At 37.9% G+C, this 17,863-nt stretch overlaps 1 protein-coding gene across 1 annotated transcript in view; it reads right to left on the bottom strand.

Moving 5' to 3' along the window:
- Positions 1-32: 32 nt before the first annotated feature.
- Positions 33-17,863, bottom strand: part of LOC131365860 (uncharacterized) — a 30,758-nt gene continuing 12,927 nt past the window's right edge. Inside the window, exons 13-30 of the mRNA XM_058409749.1 lie at positions 17,695-17,855; positions 17,239-17,375; positions 16,905-17,047; positions 11,010-11,100; positions 9,536-9,574; positions 8,872-9,122; positions 8,582-8,773; positions 6,780-7,031; positions 6,555-6,673; positions 5,467-5,574; positions 4,432-4,609; positions 4,147-4,285; positions 3,488-3,680; positions 3,006-3,159; positions 2,555-2,839; positions 2,277-2,437; positions 1,350-1,486; positions 33-1,194 (exon numbers count right to left, since the gene is read on the bottom strand). Coding sequence (XP_058265732.1) covers positions 1,050-1,194; positions 1,350-1,486; positions 2,277-2,437; positions 2,555-2,839; positions 3,006-3,159; positions 3,488-3,680; positions 4,147-4,285; positions 4,432-4,609; positions 5,467-5,574; positions 6,555-6,673; positions 6,780-7,031; positions 8,582-8,773; positions 8,872-9,122; positions 9,536-9,574; positions 11,010-11,100; positions 16,905-17,047; positions 17,239-17,375; positions 17,695-17,855 — 2,885 coding nt within the window. The 3' untranslated portion in view covers positions 33-1,049. The remainder of the gene's footprint in view (positions 1,195-1,349; positions 1,487-2,276; positions 2,438-2,554; positions 2,840-3,005; positions 3,160-3,487; positions 3,681-4,146; positions 4,286-4,431; positions 4,610-5,466; positions 5,575-6,554; positions 6,674-6,779; positions 7,032-8,581; positions 8,774-8,871; positions 9,123-9,535; positions 9,575-11,009; positions 11,101-16,904; positions 17,048-17,238; positions 17,376-17,694; positions 17,856-17,863) is intronic.

The following is a 17,863-nucleotide window of genomic DNA, read 5'->3' as shown; positions in this document are numbered from 1 at the left end:
TGGTCAATAAAAATCAATGTCAAAAACAAAAATCTGCTGAATGTTCCGAAGGATTTTACTGGTTTCAGAACAGTAGTATTGATTGTATAAAAGTGATTATAGTATGAATACAGTACAGCTTTTAAACATACACACTGCAATAAGGACTCAACTAAACCATTTTTATTCCTCCATTTGTATATTTACTCCATTTCTTTATATACATAAAAGAAAAATAAGTTAAATAAAATGTGCAAATTGGTATAAATAGACAGTATAAACAACAGCTAATGCAGAAGTAAAATGTCACATTGTGGCAGATTTTCACATGCAGCACCTCGAGACACGAGCATACTAAAAATACGTGAAATGAAGGCATCTTTGAAGTGTTTTAGTGTTAAGCATGTTTTGGATATTGTTAAGCAGTCTGTAACTCAGCACTATATTAAGCAGGCAGATTAAATCAGCCATTACAGTGACTGCTATAGCCACCGATATAAAGACTCACATGGCATTAAGGTTCTATAAAAAAATTCATCATATAGTAAGGTTAAGGTTTGTCATTCACTATGGGTGATGCAAACAGGGTTGGGCCCTGAAGCCACCAGGGGAAAATGTAAAAATTAAGGATGTTTTTAAAATAACATATACATTTTTTTTGATTAGAGATAGACATGAGCTATAATACAAAGGATTTCAGACAAAGGTTATGTTAAAAAGTCTTCTATTTAAAGTGCACTCCTAGAAAATGTGGTTCCTCAAGGATTCCTCTTGGAATTCTGTCTGAAATATCCAGCCAGATTCTAGATTTATGGTTTTTTTGCTAAGAGTTTTAAGAGATCAGCATCATTCAGCACTAGGAGGTGAAGTGAAATCATTCACTGCAATGCCAAAGAGTGTAATAAGGCATCTGAACAAGATTTTAAGAAATATCCCATAAACTGTGAAGCTTCTAGCAATACTTCTTAGTTTCTAATTTGAAAACAGTGCTATAGTGTACGGTTTCTGTCTTTACCCTCTCTTCATTTTCTTAGAGGCGAGTTCACGGTGGATTAAATTTGCACACGTTTTCACTTCTCCTTAACCAAGATATCGGCAATGCCGTGAACCTGTGTGAGCTGCTGACAGTCCAGTGAAGCAAGAAGCTTCCTCTGACCAGCCAAGGTTGGAATAAACTTCTCTGTCAGGGTGACGGTCGCCAGTCTGTCCACGTTGCTAGGTGAGAAAAAAGATTGTGCTAATGTCAAAATGCAAATCTGAATGATTTGTGAAACAAAATTTAGAAATAAAACAGCGAAATCATTCAAAACAAACTCATGAACATTAAATTGGTTTAAAGAGACATCATGAGGACAAAAGCTTAAATTTACCCGTAGGAGATCTCTCTGATGTTTTGCAAGCCCAAGCCTTCGATCCTGAACTTCACCTTTTTCAGGACATGTGGTAGCGGGTTTTTAAAGGTGATTTTAGCTGCCATCTCTTTACCAACTACAGCATCCCCTACAGGCTGTATAGCAAAATTAGTGTGTCAGTACGATAAATAAATATATACACTACCAGTCAAAATTTTGGACACACCTTTTAATTCAATGTTTTTTGTTTAGGGATTTATTTTCTACATTCTAGAACAATACTGGAGATTTCAAAACTATGAAATAACACACATGGACTTAAGTAATCCATATGTAATGACAACAAAAAACAGTCAATTGTTATTTTAAGACACGAAGGTCAGGTGTTCTGGAATAGTTCTTGTAAGAACAGTATTGTCAAGTGATGAAACTGGCTCACATGAAGACCATCCCAGTAAAGCAAGACCAAAACTGACCTCTGCTGCAGAGGGGAAGTTCATTTAGAGTTACCAGCCTCAGAAATCACCAATTAACAGCACCTCAGATTAGAGCCGTTATGAAGGCTTTACAGAGCATCAGTAGCAGACATATCTCAATATCAACTGTTCAAACGAGATTATTGTGTATTTCGGCCACCTTCAGCATTGTTTTACAATGTAGAAAGAAATAAACATCAGGAAAGACCATGGAATTAGAAGATGTGTCCAAACTTTTGACTGGTAGTGTATATATATATATATATATATATATATATATATATATATATATATATATATATATATATATATATATATATATATATAATTTTTTTTAAAAATCAAAATCCTCACTTTTTCTTGGATTGCACTGCACAGTGTATAATTAAAACTCATTTTGCTTTGTTTAGTCCTGTCTGGAAAACCTTAAATGATTTCAGCATGCAGTAGGAAACCCTCGTGGACTCACTGTGATGATGATGTCGGGTGTGCGAAGGCGGAAGTTGAACTGGGTTGCCACAACCTGGTTGGTCTCACTGACTCGCCCAGAAAGTGTGAGCATCAGCGCTGCATGGTCCACTAGCTCATTCTTATACAGGTCATATGGAAGGATCCATTCCAGAGTCTGGACTGTAGAAGCATAAAGAGAAAAATATTTTTATATTTTCAGAGGCAGGATTGTATGGATACAAGGGCTACTTCTGAGATGCCAGTGTTCAAACAGATGAGTTTGTAATAGCCTCTCACCTTCATTGGGTTTGAGCTCCACCGCTGTATCATCTTTTTTCACCATAGCCTTTTGCACTCCAGTGTAGTACATGACTGCCACCTGGCCATGGAGGATGGTATTGCGCATGCTCGAACTGTCATTCTTCAAGTTGATATACAACTTTGCGTCTTCTCCCATCCGAGGCCCTTCTCCTTCCATAGTGACCTCTAATGTGACATCTTTGGCCACAGAAGCTGGGTAGATGTTAGGTTTTGACCCGTAGCGAGTGGCAGTTTCCACTGCGATTCGCTCCTCTTCAGAACCTAGTGGAAATGATAGCAGGAGGGTGCCAAAAATTTTACACACCAAAGCAAAAGCAAAAGAAAACTAAGCAAATGATGATGCTTTTAATTATGCTTATCTTTTGTGTGTATATGTGTGTGTGAGTGGTGAAGGATTTGCTGGGGTGAGTGTCTTCAGGGTTTTTACCTTCTGGGTGTTTGTAGAGGTGTGTAATGTCTTCTCTCTTGTCAGATCCAACTGCCTTGGTGCTGATGCAGTGACCCACTGCATTCTTCTCACAGTAGATCTGTGAGAAGGTGCCATTAGAGTTCCTCTGCCAGTAGATCTTATCACTGTTTACCTACAAAACACACACAGTTAGGTTTAGTGGTTTTTGCTTTGAAGGGAATCTCTTTGACGTGTTTGGTAATAAGAGGAAATACAACAATTATGAATATTAACTTTTAATGACTGTGTGTGTGTGTGTTTGATTGTCAAGCTATTGATATATTAACCCTCACGTCTAATATCACGAAAGCCACTTATGACTACATTTACTGCAGGATAGTGCTTCTCCCTGCCTGGAAAATCTAACAATCATAAGTTTTACTTGTCTCACCTTCGTCATTTCTTTGCCCTGTAAACAACACACCCATTAACAACAGCCCTTAATTAAAGTGTTTCCTAACCTCGGCAAAGACGAAGGGTGCATCATATTTCAGGTAGACCTGTCCATCACGGATAGCTGCCACCGAAGTAGGACCACAGCAGTACAAGCCCTGACTCGTCTCTTGAGGCGTGGCATCCACCACCTGCCAGCCTCCCATGCCGACTGGCAGATCAGCCCGTACCATCCAGCATTCGTTCCACACATGAAAATTCCTGCAGACACAGAGGGATAGCAAGGGAGTAAAAGCAGGGCTTATTTGTGCATGTTCCACTTTTCCACTAACACAACAGGTTTGACTTCAGCAGGTGGTAGTAGTTGCTATGGTTACATAATAATGTTTAGTACTAATATTGAACAACAACCTTTTGCCCACCACTCATTATTTTGATGAAAATAAAATAAAATCTGATAACTGTTAATAACTGTTATTAACTGTTAATTCCTGTAATCCATACTGCCTTTAGGATTGAAAGCACTAAATGAATAAAGCACCAGGAACTTTAGCCTGAATGTAGTTCCAGACCAGAAATTATGATCCCGGGATTATAGTTCCCATAGAAACACTGAACTCATGGGTAAAGTTTTTACAACCCAATGATTGATTAATCAACTGAAATTGCTGTGGATTGTGGAAAATCAGAATGGTATGTGTGTGTGTGTGTGTGTGCTTTTTAATACCAGACAGAATCGCTGTTCAGCTCAAAAATTGGCTCCATGTTCTCATCCAGATACACATCATTCGTCAAGGAAACGTCCGTGTCATGGGCAGAGTTGAAGTTTGTGACACTGCGGGTGGGGATCCCTAAGCACCTGAGAACTGAGAAAGAGAGATGCTGAAACCAGAGGTGGTATACTTTTTTTTTTTGGAAATAATAATAATAAAAATAACAGCAATTTAAGGAGTGGAACCAACACATATACAAACAAATATGAATAACACACAAACACATGGTGAAGCCTTACCTGTAGTGGTGACCCCTGAGAAGACCCAGCACTGCCCGTATTTGACAGACATGCCTCCACTGCTGTGGTACTTCTTTAGGATGTCCACGCTGCTGCTCCATGCCGCCGGTGAAGTCCCATCTGTGTAGATGCCAGACCAGTTGCCTTCCAGGACGCCTTGGTCATTAGGAGAGTTGACCTTATTCCAAGAAAATCGTCAAAAATTACAACCAGACCTTATCATATACACAACGAGTGTACTGGACCATAAGTGAGTCTAGAATTTTGCTAAATTCATTATTTGTTGCTCTCATTGTTTGTTTTCAGGAACTGAAATTCTCCGGAGTTTATTTCCGTTGTTCAGCCATGTGTGCTAAACCTGCTGCTTAAAAATAACTTAAAAATAACTTAAAAATGACTCAGTTCCTGTTAAACCTCTTGTTTCGAAGCATGTAGCGCTGTATATGTAAATGAAGCTTTACCAACAAATACAGTATGTAACATAAGGAACCAAACATGACTGACTGCAAGCTGTTTTCTAATAACATCAGTTTTTAAATAAATAATTTTATTCTTACACCACAGCAATTTTCAATTGGAATGTTTGCAAAACAAATTAGGTCGTGATATCACTTACATTTCAACACATAAATAATTACTTCTTTATTCGCATTGTTTCTTAAAGATCATATGATAAACATTGCAGATTGTTATTTTATTGAGAAACAGCAAAGTCTAAAGAGTCTAAAGAGAGCGAATATCTCTGAATATTATACTTTGCTAACACTCAAAAAAAAAGAGAAGAAATATCTCTATACAATAAATGGCACCATATTAATGATTACAAATCTATTATAATCTATTACTAATCTATCTATCCCTGTGTAAGTAAATGACAACATTTCGAACAAACACATTAAAAAATAAATCAGTACTTGCAACAGAGAGACTTTTTTTCAGATTTGAAAACTCACCAGCACCATTTTATAAGTCATGTACTTGTAAGTGCTGAATGTGTATTTACCAATATTGATTATAATTTTTTTAGATACTCACCATCGCTGACACAAGTCTGCTAACGTTAACAGGGTCACCCCACCCAGATGCAGGGGTTTGGCTCTTCTCCAGTACAAACAGACATGCTGCCAGAACACCATCAGCAAACTGCACACAGGATAATACACACTTACTTACAGTCACACTCTAACACTGATGTACGCCATTTTCATACAGCATGTAACAACATATTATTGTTAGTCAAGTAAAATGAATTCTAATTTTCAGTCAGTAGAAAAAATTGCTGCAAAATAAAATGGATGATAATTGACATTATGGAAACTACAACCTGACAATTAAACATTGTGACGCTAATCCTTTGCACCTGAATTTGCACCTGGCTAATTTGACACTCTGATAAGGATCAAATCAATACCCAGCATAGATTTACCCAGCTGGTGAAGCTGGTGGATGTGTGTCTGCAACCTCTGAACTTCACTAGGAAAGGTATCCCTTACTGCTCACCAGTATTAGATGGGACCTTATGATTTTGGCATAATTCTACTTATCAGTTAGATAGTAGCTGTAAACTGTAACCTAACTCACTTGTTATTGTTCTTCTGATTGGATAAATCTCTGGAGGTCTTTAAATAGACTCAGGGCTCCATCAGATTTCAGATGGAAACATGTGTAATGACTACATGATCTCGATCACTGTTTCTGATTTGATCTCACTGAGATCCTGTGGTAGACTATAGTTTGCATTCACTTTGGATGTCACCAAAAGTTACTGGACCTTTTGCCTGTGACCACATATACCAAAAAAAAGATCTTAGCGGTATTCTGACTAGACATTATAGCCATGAAAGAGATTTCCACATGTGGACTTAAACTCTGTTGGTCTTCTATCAATAAAACCTTTTAAAGCCTGAAACCTTTTAGATCAAGTCCATGGACATGACCGTGCAAAACAGCACCACTGCAATGCACTTCTCTTTCCACCCTTTGCTTTTCACTTGATTCAAAGTTTTTGTTTATGCTCGCCTTAGCCTCTGATATTCTGGACCTTTACCAAAAGGAATCAGGTAACATTTCAGAAGCTCTTGCCTAAACTGGTAGGAGAAGGTAGGGAATGATGGTGGTAATACCTGTCCAAAGTTCCAGGTTCTTTCTCCAATCTGAGACTCTGTACCATAGTAGATCCTCCCCACATCGTTCAGAACAAACTCTTTCCTCTCCTCTTCATCATCCATATACACCGAGTCATCTGAGAGAAAGAGAGAGAGAGAGATGTAATCCAATATGTCTTGAATTTCTGATATTAACAAAACATTTGAATGGGACCTTTCAGATGTTTCTCTCTCAGTGCTTACCTTCACACCAGGGGTTAAAAAGCATGATGATGTCATTTTCAGGTTTATACGTAGAAGTGCTATTCCCATCGGGCGTCTGAGTTGCCACGGTGAGCTTGTATTGACCAATGCAAGAAGTGGGCACGGAGTTGACGGACAGTTTGATTTTGTTGCCTTTCTTCTCAACAATCTTGGCTTCCCAGCAATTGTCCTTCAAATCATCAACTAGAGGAACGGTCACTAGAGTGCCCTTTGATACTATTGGGTTAGGACCTGGATCACACACACACACACACACACACACACACATGCACACACAGAAAAATTTACCAAGATTGCACAGGAACTAGTATCAGTTTGTTTTTCCTCAATAACACAAATAAAAGAGATCTTGGAGTAGAAAACTAGATGATCAAGATATATCACACAACTGTGAGACCAGTGATAACACGCCCTCCCATCCTGTCTCAACAAGGAGTGCTTAAGAACACAAACATCACTCATGTTGAGAATACAAACATCACCCATGTCTAATTCTCATATTCATCTCCCACCCCTGTGAACTCCGCTCCTTTTTGTTTTTTCTATGTCACACACAGCACACCTAGATATACAATACACAATAAGAAGGTGGAACTATGAGGATTGAGAGGAAAATTACACACTAACACTCCTGCAGTCTATATCGATACCCTCCTTAGATTATCTGTCTGCCAAGACTCTTATCATACACACACACACACACAGTCCTTTTGATGACCTTCTATTGTCAACAAGATGATGTATGAGTATCAATGGATCGATCATCCTCCATTATGTCCATATCACTACAGCATGCATCAATCCAATAACCTGATCAAAGTGTGACATTCTCTTCACCCCGTCGTTTGATAAACATTACATAACACAATCGTTACATAAAGATAGCTTAGAAAATTGAATAAAGATGCCTTAAAATAATAGAAATGCTATGAGTTTGGATCCCAGGTCCACCAAGCTGCCACTGTTGGGCCCTTGAGCAAGGCTCTTAATCTGCAATTGCTCAGATGTATAAATAGATAAATGTAAGCCTTGCATCTCCAAATCTTCACAAAATATAGAGCATCAAATTTGATCCACTTTGTAATATTCTTCAAAAATACATCATAAATGTCTTTAATAAATAAACCTAAATAATAAATTCATTTAATAAATAAAATGTAATAAACAAACATAGTTTGGGTGAAATATACTGTCTGTTTGTCGTTGGAATATATTTAAGCACAGAATATATTATAATAAGAAGAAATTCTGAGTCGACTCCGATTCTGACTCTGAGCCGTTGACCGGAAGATTGGGATTCAAGCTTTAGCACCGCCAAGCTGCTACTGTTTGGCTCTTGAGCAAGGCTCCTAAACCACCCTGCTCCAGGGGTGCTGCAACATGACTGACCCTGCGTGCTGACCCTAACCCTCAAGGATGGGATATGCAAAGAAAGAATTTCACTGTGCAGTTATGTATATGTGACACATAAAGGCTACTTAACTTAATATATGTATGATAAATGGATTAAAAATTAAATAAAGAATGTATTTACATTCAAGTCAATGATTAATAAAATGTATTGATTCTATACAATTGAATGTAATCTTTAGATGTACTTTAATCCAGCTGTTATGATGATATCAGATTGTTGGAAAATTATTGTGATGTCACATTTCCGATCATTGGTGTTACAGCTGGAGGACTAGCTTAGTTTTAAAATCACCACTAATCAACTTTCCCACACTGAGTATATAGCGGCGACTGATTAATGGCTGAATGTTGACTGATATAAAACTCACCCAGTCTGAGCTCGAGGTGCAGTTTGTCTGTGTTGGGGTTGAATGGTCGTGAGAGCTCTATCCACATCTGAAACGTCTGCCCTCTCCGGATGACGAGGTTGTCGCATTGGTATTGCTCCGTGTGATGATCTATGCGGTTGTCACCTTTTTTGGATTTGATGAGATCTATGGAGCGCACTGATAAGAAATTTTCTGAAAGAGAGAGAAAAGAGAAAGAGAGAGAGAGACATTTGTATCTGAGATCACTGAGAAGTGAAATAAAGTGCATCTTACTGCATTCAGCACCTTACCATATATCTCAGGAGTTTCCTCTGGCTGCTTGTCTATGTAATTCTCCGGCTTGTCAGTGAGCTCAATAGATTCGCTGCTGGATGGACGCAAGCAGCACGGACATATTTTGCGAATCCACCTTCGATACACATCTTCCTTTTTCTCCGTCTTGTTCTCAAGCACCGGATCTTCCTCCTTCTCCGATCCCTCATCCCATAGAGTGACATTTGGGTAACGACCGACCCGAGTGCTGTTAGTTTCGGCAGGCATACTGAGACAAAGAAAATATAAGAGAGAGAGAGAGAGAGAGAGAGAGAGAAAAATGAATGAGACACATCCAGGAAGTGAATTTCTGACAGTGAATGTGTGTGAAGATTGGAATTTTTCTGCTCACTGGAATGAAGCTGTTAGGTCACATCAGTCAAATAACTATGTCAAGATACTATGAGAGATAAGCAACATTTCAAATCCAAGCACAACACTCCTCATGTTTAAATGGTGACTGGAAGGTATGACCAGGTTTCTTATCAGTAACGCCAAACATCACTGTCACTTTGTGGAGCCTGATTTTTCCAGAGGCAGATGTGTGTATTTCATGTTAGAGGAACGAAAGACATGATGTTGAAAGAAAGAGGTTTGCAAGTCTAATAAAAATTGTATTCAGGATTTGTCACATGTTCATACTTGGTCTCCGGAATGCTGATCTTTGTGACTGTGAAGAGCCTGAAGGCAAGAAGACGAAAGTTCAGCAATGTTAAACTAGATTTCTTATCTTTTTAGAGATACTCAAGTACTCAAACACAGGAGCTCATTATTCTCAATAACATATCTTTGAAATGCCAAACATTTTATTACTGCTTACATTTTATTTTATTACTTTTTTTAAGCAGCAGGATCCAGCACATTCGTTTTGAAATGATTTCACTGTTCTTCACGCCTACTACCTTTGTATATAATTTGCTGGAACATTTTGTGATGAATTCAGGCTTTGTGTCAATGAGCTCAGAGTCATTTCTAAAGTATTCAAAATAGCTACACCTTTTTATATTGCAGAACAACCGAAAGAATGTCACAGTTACTGTAGCTAGCGTCTTTAGTAGCTAATCCTTGGATTATGTACATGAGAGCTGAGGCAGGTCTGGAAAAGAAAAAAAAAAGTTTTGGCTTATATGAGTCTCAGAGATTTCTAAGCTTACAATGTATTATATAATTTACTAAAATTATTTTCACTAATGTGTAGTGTATACACAGTGATGGAATGGTGTATTCCCATGTCCTGTGCAGTATTCTGTGCATGGGTTTACTCCCATGATCCCGATCTCATTGCTGCAAATCACGGCTTTATCTCTAGATTTATTCTACAGATATATACATAATGATGGAATGTTGTATTCCAGTCTCTTGTGCAGTATTACCGGGATTTACTCTCATGATCCCGATCTCATTGCTGCAAATCATGGCTTTATCTCTGTATTTATTTTACAGATGTATACATAGTGATGGAATGGCGTATTCCTGTCTCTTGTGCAGTATTCCCAGGATTTACTCATTGCTGCCACTTAAATATGTAAATTCTTAAATTGAGGACAGAGGAGTTTTGTTAACTTAAAGGAGAAATGAGATACTATTGAGAGATCTAACTTGTTTTCTGGGCATTAGTTAACATGAGGTAACATAAGAAAACACTTTCTGATGTGCTGTTAAAGGAAAATCGACTGTAACTTATCCCATCACCCTACCAGTTATTATTTTTCTATAAGCGCATGCCATGGAGTGTGTTATTCTTATAATACTCTATAATATAATATATATGTGTGCTTCTAATCTAATCTAATCCTAAAGCACCGAGACTGCATGTGCATGTGCTCTAGATCTGAAAGATAATCGAATAATCTAGACAAACAAACTGTACAGTTTTTCTTAGCAGTGATTTATTATTAGTAGCAAAAAAAAGAACTTTATTTAGTCACGATCCTATTTAACAAGATTGTTTTTACATAGCTCATAGGATCGGCTTGATTTTTGCTGGCATGCCTGCATACAGATTTTCACATTTATTGTAGAGAGACACACACACACACACACACACTTCACTCCAGTTCTTTTTAACAGAAGTTGATGCTGGGATCCTAAAGCAGAAGGAAATGCGAGCTCTTACCTGTGTGTCAATCTGCACTCTTGAAGTCTGATTGTATTTGGTGTCTTTCTCACCCTCGCTGCAGGCTTTTCTTGTGCTGTCACTAACACACCTGGAAATATTTATATTCACTCACTCACGCACACACACACACGCCCATTCACAGTCATTTCATAATGGGTGTGATCTTTTCTTTAAAAAAAGAAAAGAAAGAAAGAAAAAAAAGCAGTTGTAACTGGGAAACTCAGGAGGCAGAGAGAGAATCCAAACGTACTTTAATAAACTCAGGAAAGGCAGGCAAGCTGATAAACAGAACATGCACTTACGGCACATACACATAAACAGTCTTAATACTCGCCACTGTCCTCGGCGAGTGAGCGCTTTAGACTGAATGATTCAAGATTCAAGATTCAAGAAGCTTTATTGTCATTCCAACCACATATAGCTGGCGCAGTACATAGTGAAATGAAACAACGTTTCTCCAGGACCTGGTGCTACATAAACATACAACAACAAAGAGTTCAACACAAAAACAACACCACAGAGCTAGGACAGAAGATTGTCTTAGCCACGTAAAGTGCACAGTGTGCAGCTAGGTGCAAACAGAGCATAGACAAGACAGGGCAAAAGACAATAAATACAAGAAAGGCAACACAAAAGAACACAGGACACTTAGTGCCGAAAAGAAAGAAAAGAACATGTGTACTGGAATGTAAGTGAAATAAGATAAGATAAAGTGAAATGATGTAAAAAAAAAAGTAATTGTGCAAAAAATTGTGCAAAAATACACAGCAGCGGTTGAGGTAGTGCAAAGAGAAATAAACATAAATATGACTATAGCAGCAGATGACAGGTAGAGGTAGTGCAATAAGTAATGAACAATATAAATTATGTGTGTGCGTGTGTGTGTGCGTGTCTACACAGTCAAGAGAGAGTGTGTGTGTATCTGTGTGTGAGAGAGACAGAGAGTTGATATACAGTTCAGTCCTGAGTGAGAGTGTGTGTGTGTGTGTGTGTGTGTGAGAGAGTGTAGAACAGTTCAGTCCAGGATGTTGAGGAGCCTGATGGCTTGAGGAAAGAAACTGTTACACAGTCTGGTTGTGAGGGCCCAAATGCTCCGGTACCTCTTTCCAGATGGCAGAAGGGTGAAGAGTGTGTGTGAGGGGTGTGTGGGGTCGTCCACAATGCTGTTGGCTTTGCGGATGCAGCGTGCGGTGTAAATGTCCGTGATACAGGGGAGAGAGACTCTGATGATCTTTTCAGCTGTCCTCACTATCCGCTGAAGGGTCTTGTGATCTGAGACGGTGCAGTTCCCAAACCAGGCAGTGATGCAGCTGCTCAGGATGCTCTCGATGGTCCCTCTGTAGAACACAATCAGAATGAGGGGAGGGAGATGGGCTTTCCTCAGCCTCCTCAGGAAGTAGAGGCGCTGCTGGGCTTTCTTGGTGATGGAGCTGGTGTTGAGTGACTAGGTGAAGTTCTCCGCCAGATGGACACCAAGGAATTTGGTGCTCTTGACGATCTCCACCGAGGATGCAGGTGGTGATGATTAAAAGTCTAGGGTTAGGGTTAGGGAGCGCGGGGGTGCAGTTGAAGTTGGCGAACCTGTGACAGCAGTAACACAGAAACATAAATAAATTTAATATTATTTATTAATAAAATATTTCATTTTAAATTCATTGATTTAGCAATATTACAATAATACAAACTATTTATTTATTTACTTTTTTATTTACCTGTGCTTTCTCTCTTTTGCCATTTATTTGCTAGAAGGTTTGATTTGATTTGATTTTTAAATATACATCTTATTTTTATTTGTTTTTGTATTTACTTTTTAAATCTTCCTATGCTCATATCTCTACTCATATTTTCTCTTAGTGCATTATTATTATTATTATTATTATTATTATTATTATTATTATTATTGTGCATAACCACAACAACTCTCTCTTCTACATTCTGAACCAACTCAACAACAACTTGTTGAATAAAGGGTGTGTAAAATTTAGACATCATGTGAACAACAGATGAAGATATCTTTACTACATTATTTAATTGGACATTTTATGGTCATTTTGAGTCCCTGGGTATTGTATTAGTTTAATTTCTCCTTTACATATCAAGCAAGGAGTCACTTCACACTGCTCTGGAATCCTGAGGCTGGAAGGACTACAGCATTCATCGATAATTCAATTCAATTCAATTCAGTTGATTTATTTGTATAGCGCCTTTAACAATGGACATTGTCTCAAAGAAGTTTAACAGAAGTACAGAAACATAGAGAAAAGGAAAAAAAAGTTATATATATATATATATATCTATTTTATCCATATTTTATCCCTAATGAGCAAGCCTGAGACAAAGGTGGTGAGGAAAAACTCATTGTGATGATAAAGAAATGAGGAAGAGGAAGAAACCTTGAGAGGAACCAGGCTCAGAAGGGAACCTCATCCTCATTTGGGTGTTTATTGCCTTGTTCAGCAGTTTAGCATCTTTAGGAAGGACATCAGATCTAATATCTTGATTTCTACAGATGTTATAGAGTTTTATTGATTCATGAACATTCATAATATTTATTTAAACATGCAAATAATGGAATACTGGCACCACCACTGGATAGAACAACACGTCAAATGTAGAAAAATAAATAAACACGTCTGTCCGTTGGTCTTTCCATTTGCGCTTATTTTTGCTCTTCATTCTTATCTTTGCTTTCCATATTTGGTCACAGCTTCCTGTTCTTGATTACTGTTCCATTTTGGGTCATAATTGCATGTTTCTTTTTTGTTTATGACTACGTCATATAATCATATCATAGTTATATGATCCTATTCTGCTTTTCGAACCTCCTTAAATAAATAGTAAGAATAAGTAAGTAAGTAAGTAAGTAAGTAAGTAAGTAAGTAAATAAATAAATAAATAAATAAATAAATAAATACACCGAATCTCCGCTTGCATGTTTCAGCAAAACTCTAGTAAGACTTTATGTGTAATGAAGGTTCACCCTGCGAGGTTAATTAAGGAACACTGCACTAGTTATTTGAAAGCAGTGAGTCTAATTAAAGCTTATAAAAAACAACAACAAAATTGTCATTTCTAGAGGGAGGATGGCATGGACGCTGCTAAATATAAAGATAATGATGCGAGGGGTGTGGGGGGGCTTTAAAAATAGACTTTATATACAAGTCACTTGTATGTGTATTTGGTCATCCTTGTAAAGTTTTCAGGTGTTGCTTCATAAGAAATCGTTCTTAAAAACAAGAATACTTTATTTTGTCAGAACCGGTGATGCAGTTGTGTTTAAACTTCAGCAGATTCAACAACCTATAAACAAATTTCAAACTTTCTAGATTTCTTTATTTCTTCCACATCTCAAAGGATTTTTTTTCAAATACACGTCAAAGAGTCAACTCAAAGATCCGACTCAGAGTCGAATACACTGATAATCGCACTAGAAAGTAAACATGGTATGGCATTTGCAGTATTAAAGCTCTAGTTATTTATTTATTTATTTACCCTTTGGACACATAGCTCACATTCAGATTTTTGTGAATAAATCAGAAGCCAAAATGTGGTCAATCCTCAGTAAAACCTCATCATGACTCAGAGACTCTGATCTCATGGAAGAAATCGTGAAAATTGTGAAAGCACTTGCTGTCGTAAGCGAATGACGACACTCGGATACAGGTACAGGTACGGTGGAGCAAAACTCGGTGATGATGCATTACTTCCAAACAGATTACTCAAACCGAGGGATAAAGCAAAATAAAGAGCTGAATGACAAAATAAACTGAAGTAAAGAGCTGATACACTGCGCAGACTTGTTCACGTGTCACTTAAATATTCTTCAGCAAACAGCGTCGGTGGAGAAGCTTTGTTTAATCAATCACTTTTCACAAAGTTATAGAAATCAAAATGAATAAATTGGACACCGTATGTAGCGTCTAAGGGATTTACGCACTTCCAGGTTTGCTTTCCAGGACTTTTAACACTAATTAGCACACAGTTCTATAAAGATATAAGTTCTGAAAAGATCTATTAAGTGAAGTGTAAGGGTAAATTAAACGTGTCTTTTTTAATTACCGTGTATATCATGGATACATTCACAAAAGAGGCACCAACACAAAATTAGACAGACGGTCATAAAGTTATGGTTGATCAGTGTATAGCTACTATATATATATATATATATATATATATATATATATATGTATATACGTATGTATAATGTATTTACTAGGTGTAATAAAAAGTGTAATAGGAATAAAAGGTGTGGGTGCAGTTGGAATGAAATGCCAGTGCCAAGCGAACAAAGTCATGAATGAAATGTTCTTAGACAGTGTTGTAATAAGCCTAACAGCCGGTTGTCATAGAAACAAAGCTTGAATGATAATCACAATGTGATTATTTACCATTTTACTGACTTCAGCAGTGATGACGGAAAAAATGAAGAGATGAATGTTGCAGAGACACGCAAGAAGCATGTCATAACGTCTGAGAAGGAACAAGCTAGTGTGAGTTTTGTCTTCTATGAAACTATTAACTATTATGAAACAATTACAGCAGGAATGACTTCACCACACAGTTTTTCAACCAAAAAATATTACAAACTGGATAAAATCTCATAAGATCAAATAGAGTAGAATTTAAAGAGGTTTTGTTTTTAAAGAATGTAAAAAGCTTATCAAAGCTTATGCAGAGGAGAGATAATGGTAAAGTAACACTGAATAAAGTATCTTAAAATGTGCGAGTACCAGCATGTAGTCCAAGTAAACAACATTATTTGAAGGGGTATGAATGATTATGGGACTGAGAACATGCCCTGGAGGCCTGGGTGGGTTCTGCTATGTGCCACACCCACTAAAGACTGTATTATTACTAGAGAGTAGATGATGGGTGGTGGTGGTGGGTGTGGAAAGTACATTACTAGAGGAAAAACAGATAGATGGAAAGAATAAGGAGGTTACTACTAGGAGTCTATTTCATTCATTTATAGGGCCAGAAAATGAAGTTTCCTCTTGTTTTTATTGTGTCCATGTAGATAATTGAGTGTCTGTCATGTTCCACACCACAGTGGAGGTTAATATGAAGCTCATATGAAAGTAGACACTCAGGACTTTAAGAAATTGTAGTGTTTTAGAAGTATTTCTATCCTTTATATCAGAACCAGCATTAACTTCTTCAGCAATTTGAACAACAGTAGCTCATCTGTTGGATTGGATCACATGGTCCAGCCTTCGCTCCCCACGCCCATCAATGAGCCTTGGCTGCCCATGACCCTGTTGCCGGTTCACCACTGTTTCTTCCTTTGACCACTTTTGATAGATACTGACCACTGCAGACCGGGAACACCCCACAAACTCAAAGCTCGAATCTTGCCCATTTTTCCTGCTTCTAACACATCAACTTTGAGGATCAAATGTTCACTTGCTGCCTAGTATCCCACCCACTAACAGGTTCCATGATGAGGAGATCATCAGTGTTATTCACTTCACCTCTCACTGCTCACAATGTTATGTCTGATCAGTGTAAATATACTGTATATGTATATAGACACACTATATAGAAAACAAAATCCACAAAAGTCTCAAAGGTAAACAATTTAAAACAATTAAAAAAAAAAATTGGAATCAAGCAGATTTCCCATCCCGTCCCATTACCATGAGAATACAGTGTGTGTGTGTGTGTGTGTTTATCCTATCCATTCCCATAAAAACAACCAAATCATAAAGAAAAAAATTAATTGTTCTTTTCCTTTGTACTTTCTTTAAGATTTGTTGAAAAAATAAGCAATAAGCAGTGATTATTAATCAGAACCCAAATACCATAATTATTATAATAATCCTTTCTCACTTAAGCACAGCACCAGCTATACGAATGCACAGCGTCTTTGAATTTAAGCTCCCGTGTGTTTTCACTTCTCCTTGACGAGGATGTCGGCAACGCCATAAACCTGCGTGAGCTGCTGACTGTCCAGAGAGGCAAGAAGTTTCCTCTGACCAGATAAAGTGGGGGTGAACTTCACTGTCATGGTGACCGGTGCCAGACCATCAATGTCCCTGAGGGTGAAGGAAAGATTGCATCAACACCAGAAGCAAAAATGAGAAATAAAATGGTGAAATTGATATAATGACATCAAAAAAGACCGTTTTTTTAAGCTTAGCTCTAAAGATGTTAAGCTCTGAACCGTGTGGATCAGGGAAGAGGTTGGTTCACTGAAATGAAAATGCTGAACATGTGCAGGGTTTACCCGAAGGAGAGCACTTTTGTCGCCTGCAAGCCCAAGCCCTCGATGCGCAAAGTGGCTCTTTTCAGGGTGCACTCTAAAGGATTCTCAAATACGATTTTAGCTGCCATTTCTCTCCCCACCACAGCATCTCCTACAGGCTGGAAAACAGAATTGCATACACAAAAGTGTTCATCAACGTGTGGGGCTGATAATTGCTTTTGAAAAAGCAAAGCAAGAGCAAAGAGTTCACACTACACGTTCACATTACAATCCTGTATGTAAACCAGAATGTGAAGAAGGATTGATGTGAGGAGCACTGCTAGGACCAGTGTCCTGGAGTAACTTCCATTTTTGTATGATATTATTATTTAAATTCTTAATTTTGGTCAGAAGTCTGTGTTTCACAAGAATTTCATCATAGTCATTGTGAAGTCATGCTTAGGAATTGGGAGTCATGGGAGTCACTTGAGGACTTACGGTGATGGTGATGTTGGGCATGTGCAGGCGGAAGTTGAACCTGGTTGCCAGAATCTGCTTGGTCTCACTGACTTTTCCAGCCAAGGTGAGCATCAGTGCTGCTTGTTCCACTAGCTGGTCCTTATACAGCTTATAAGGCAGTGTCCAATCTAGTGTCTTGACTATAACA

This window comes from Hemibagrus wyckioides, linkage group LG15, assembly GCF_019097595.1.
Source record: "Hemibagrus wyckioides isolate EC202008001 linkage group LG15, SWU_Hwy_1.0, whole genome shotgun sequence".
NCBI lineage: Eukaryota > Metazoa > Chordata > Actinopteri > Siluriformes > Bagridae > Hemibagrus > Hemibagrus wyckioides.
This window is presented reverse-complemented; position numbering and strand designations above follow the sequence as displayed.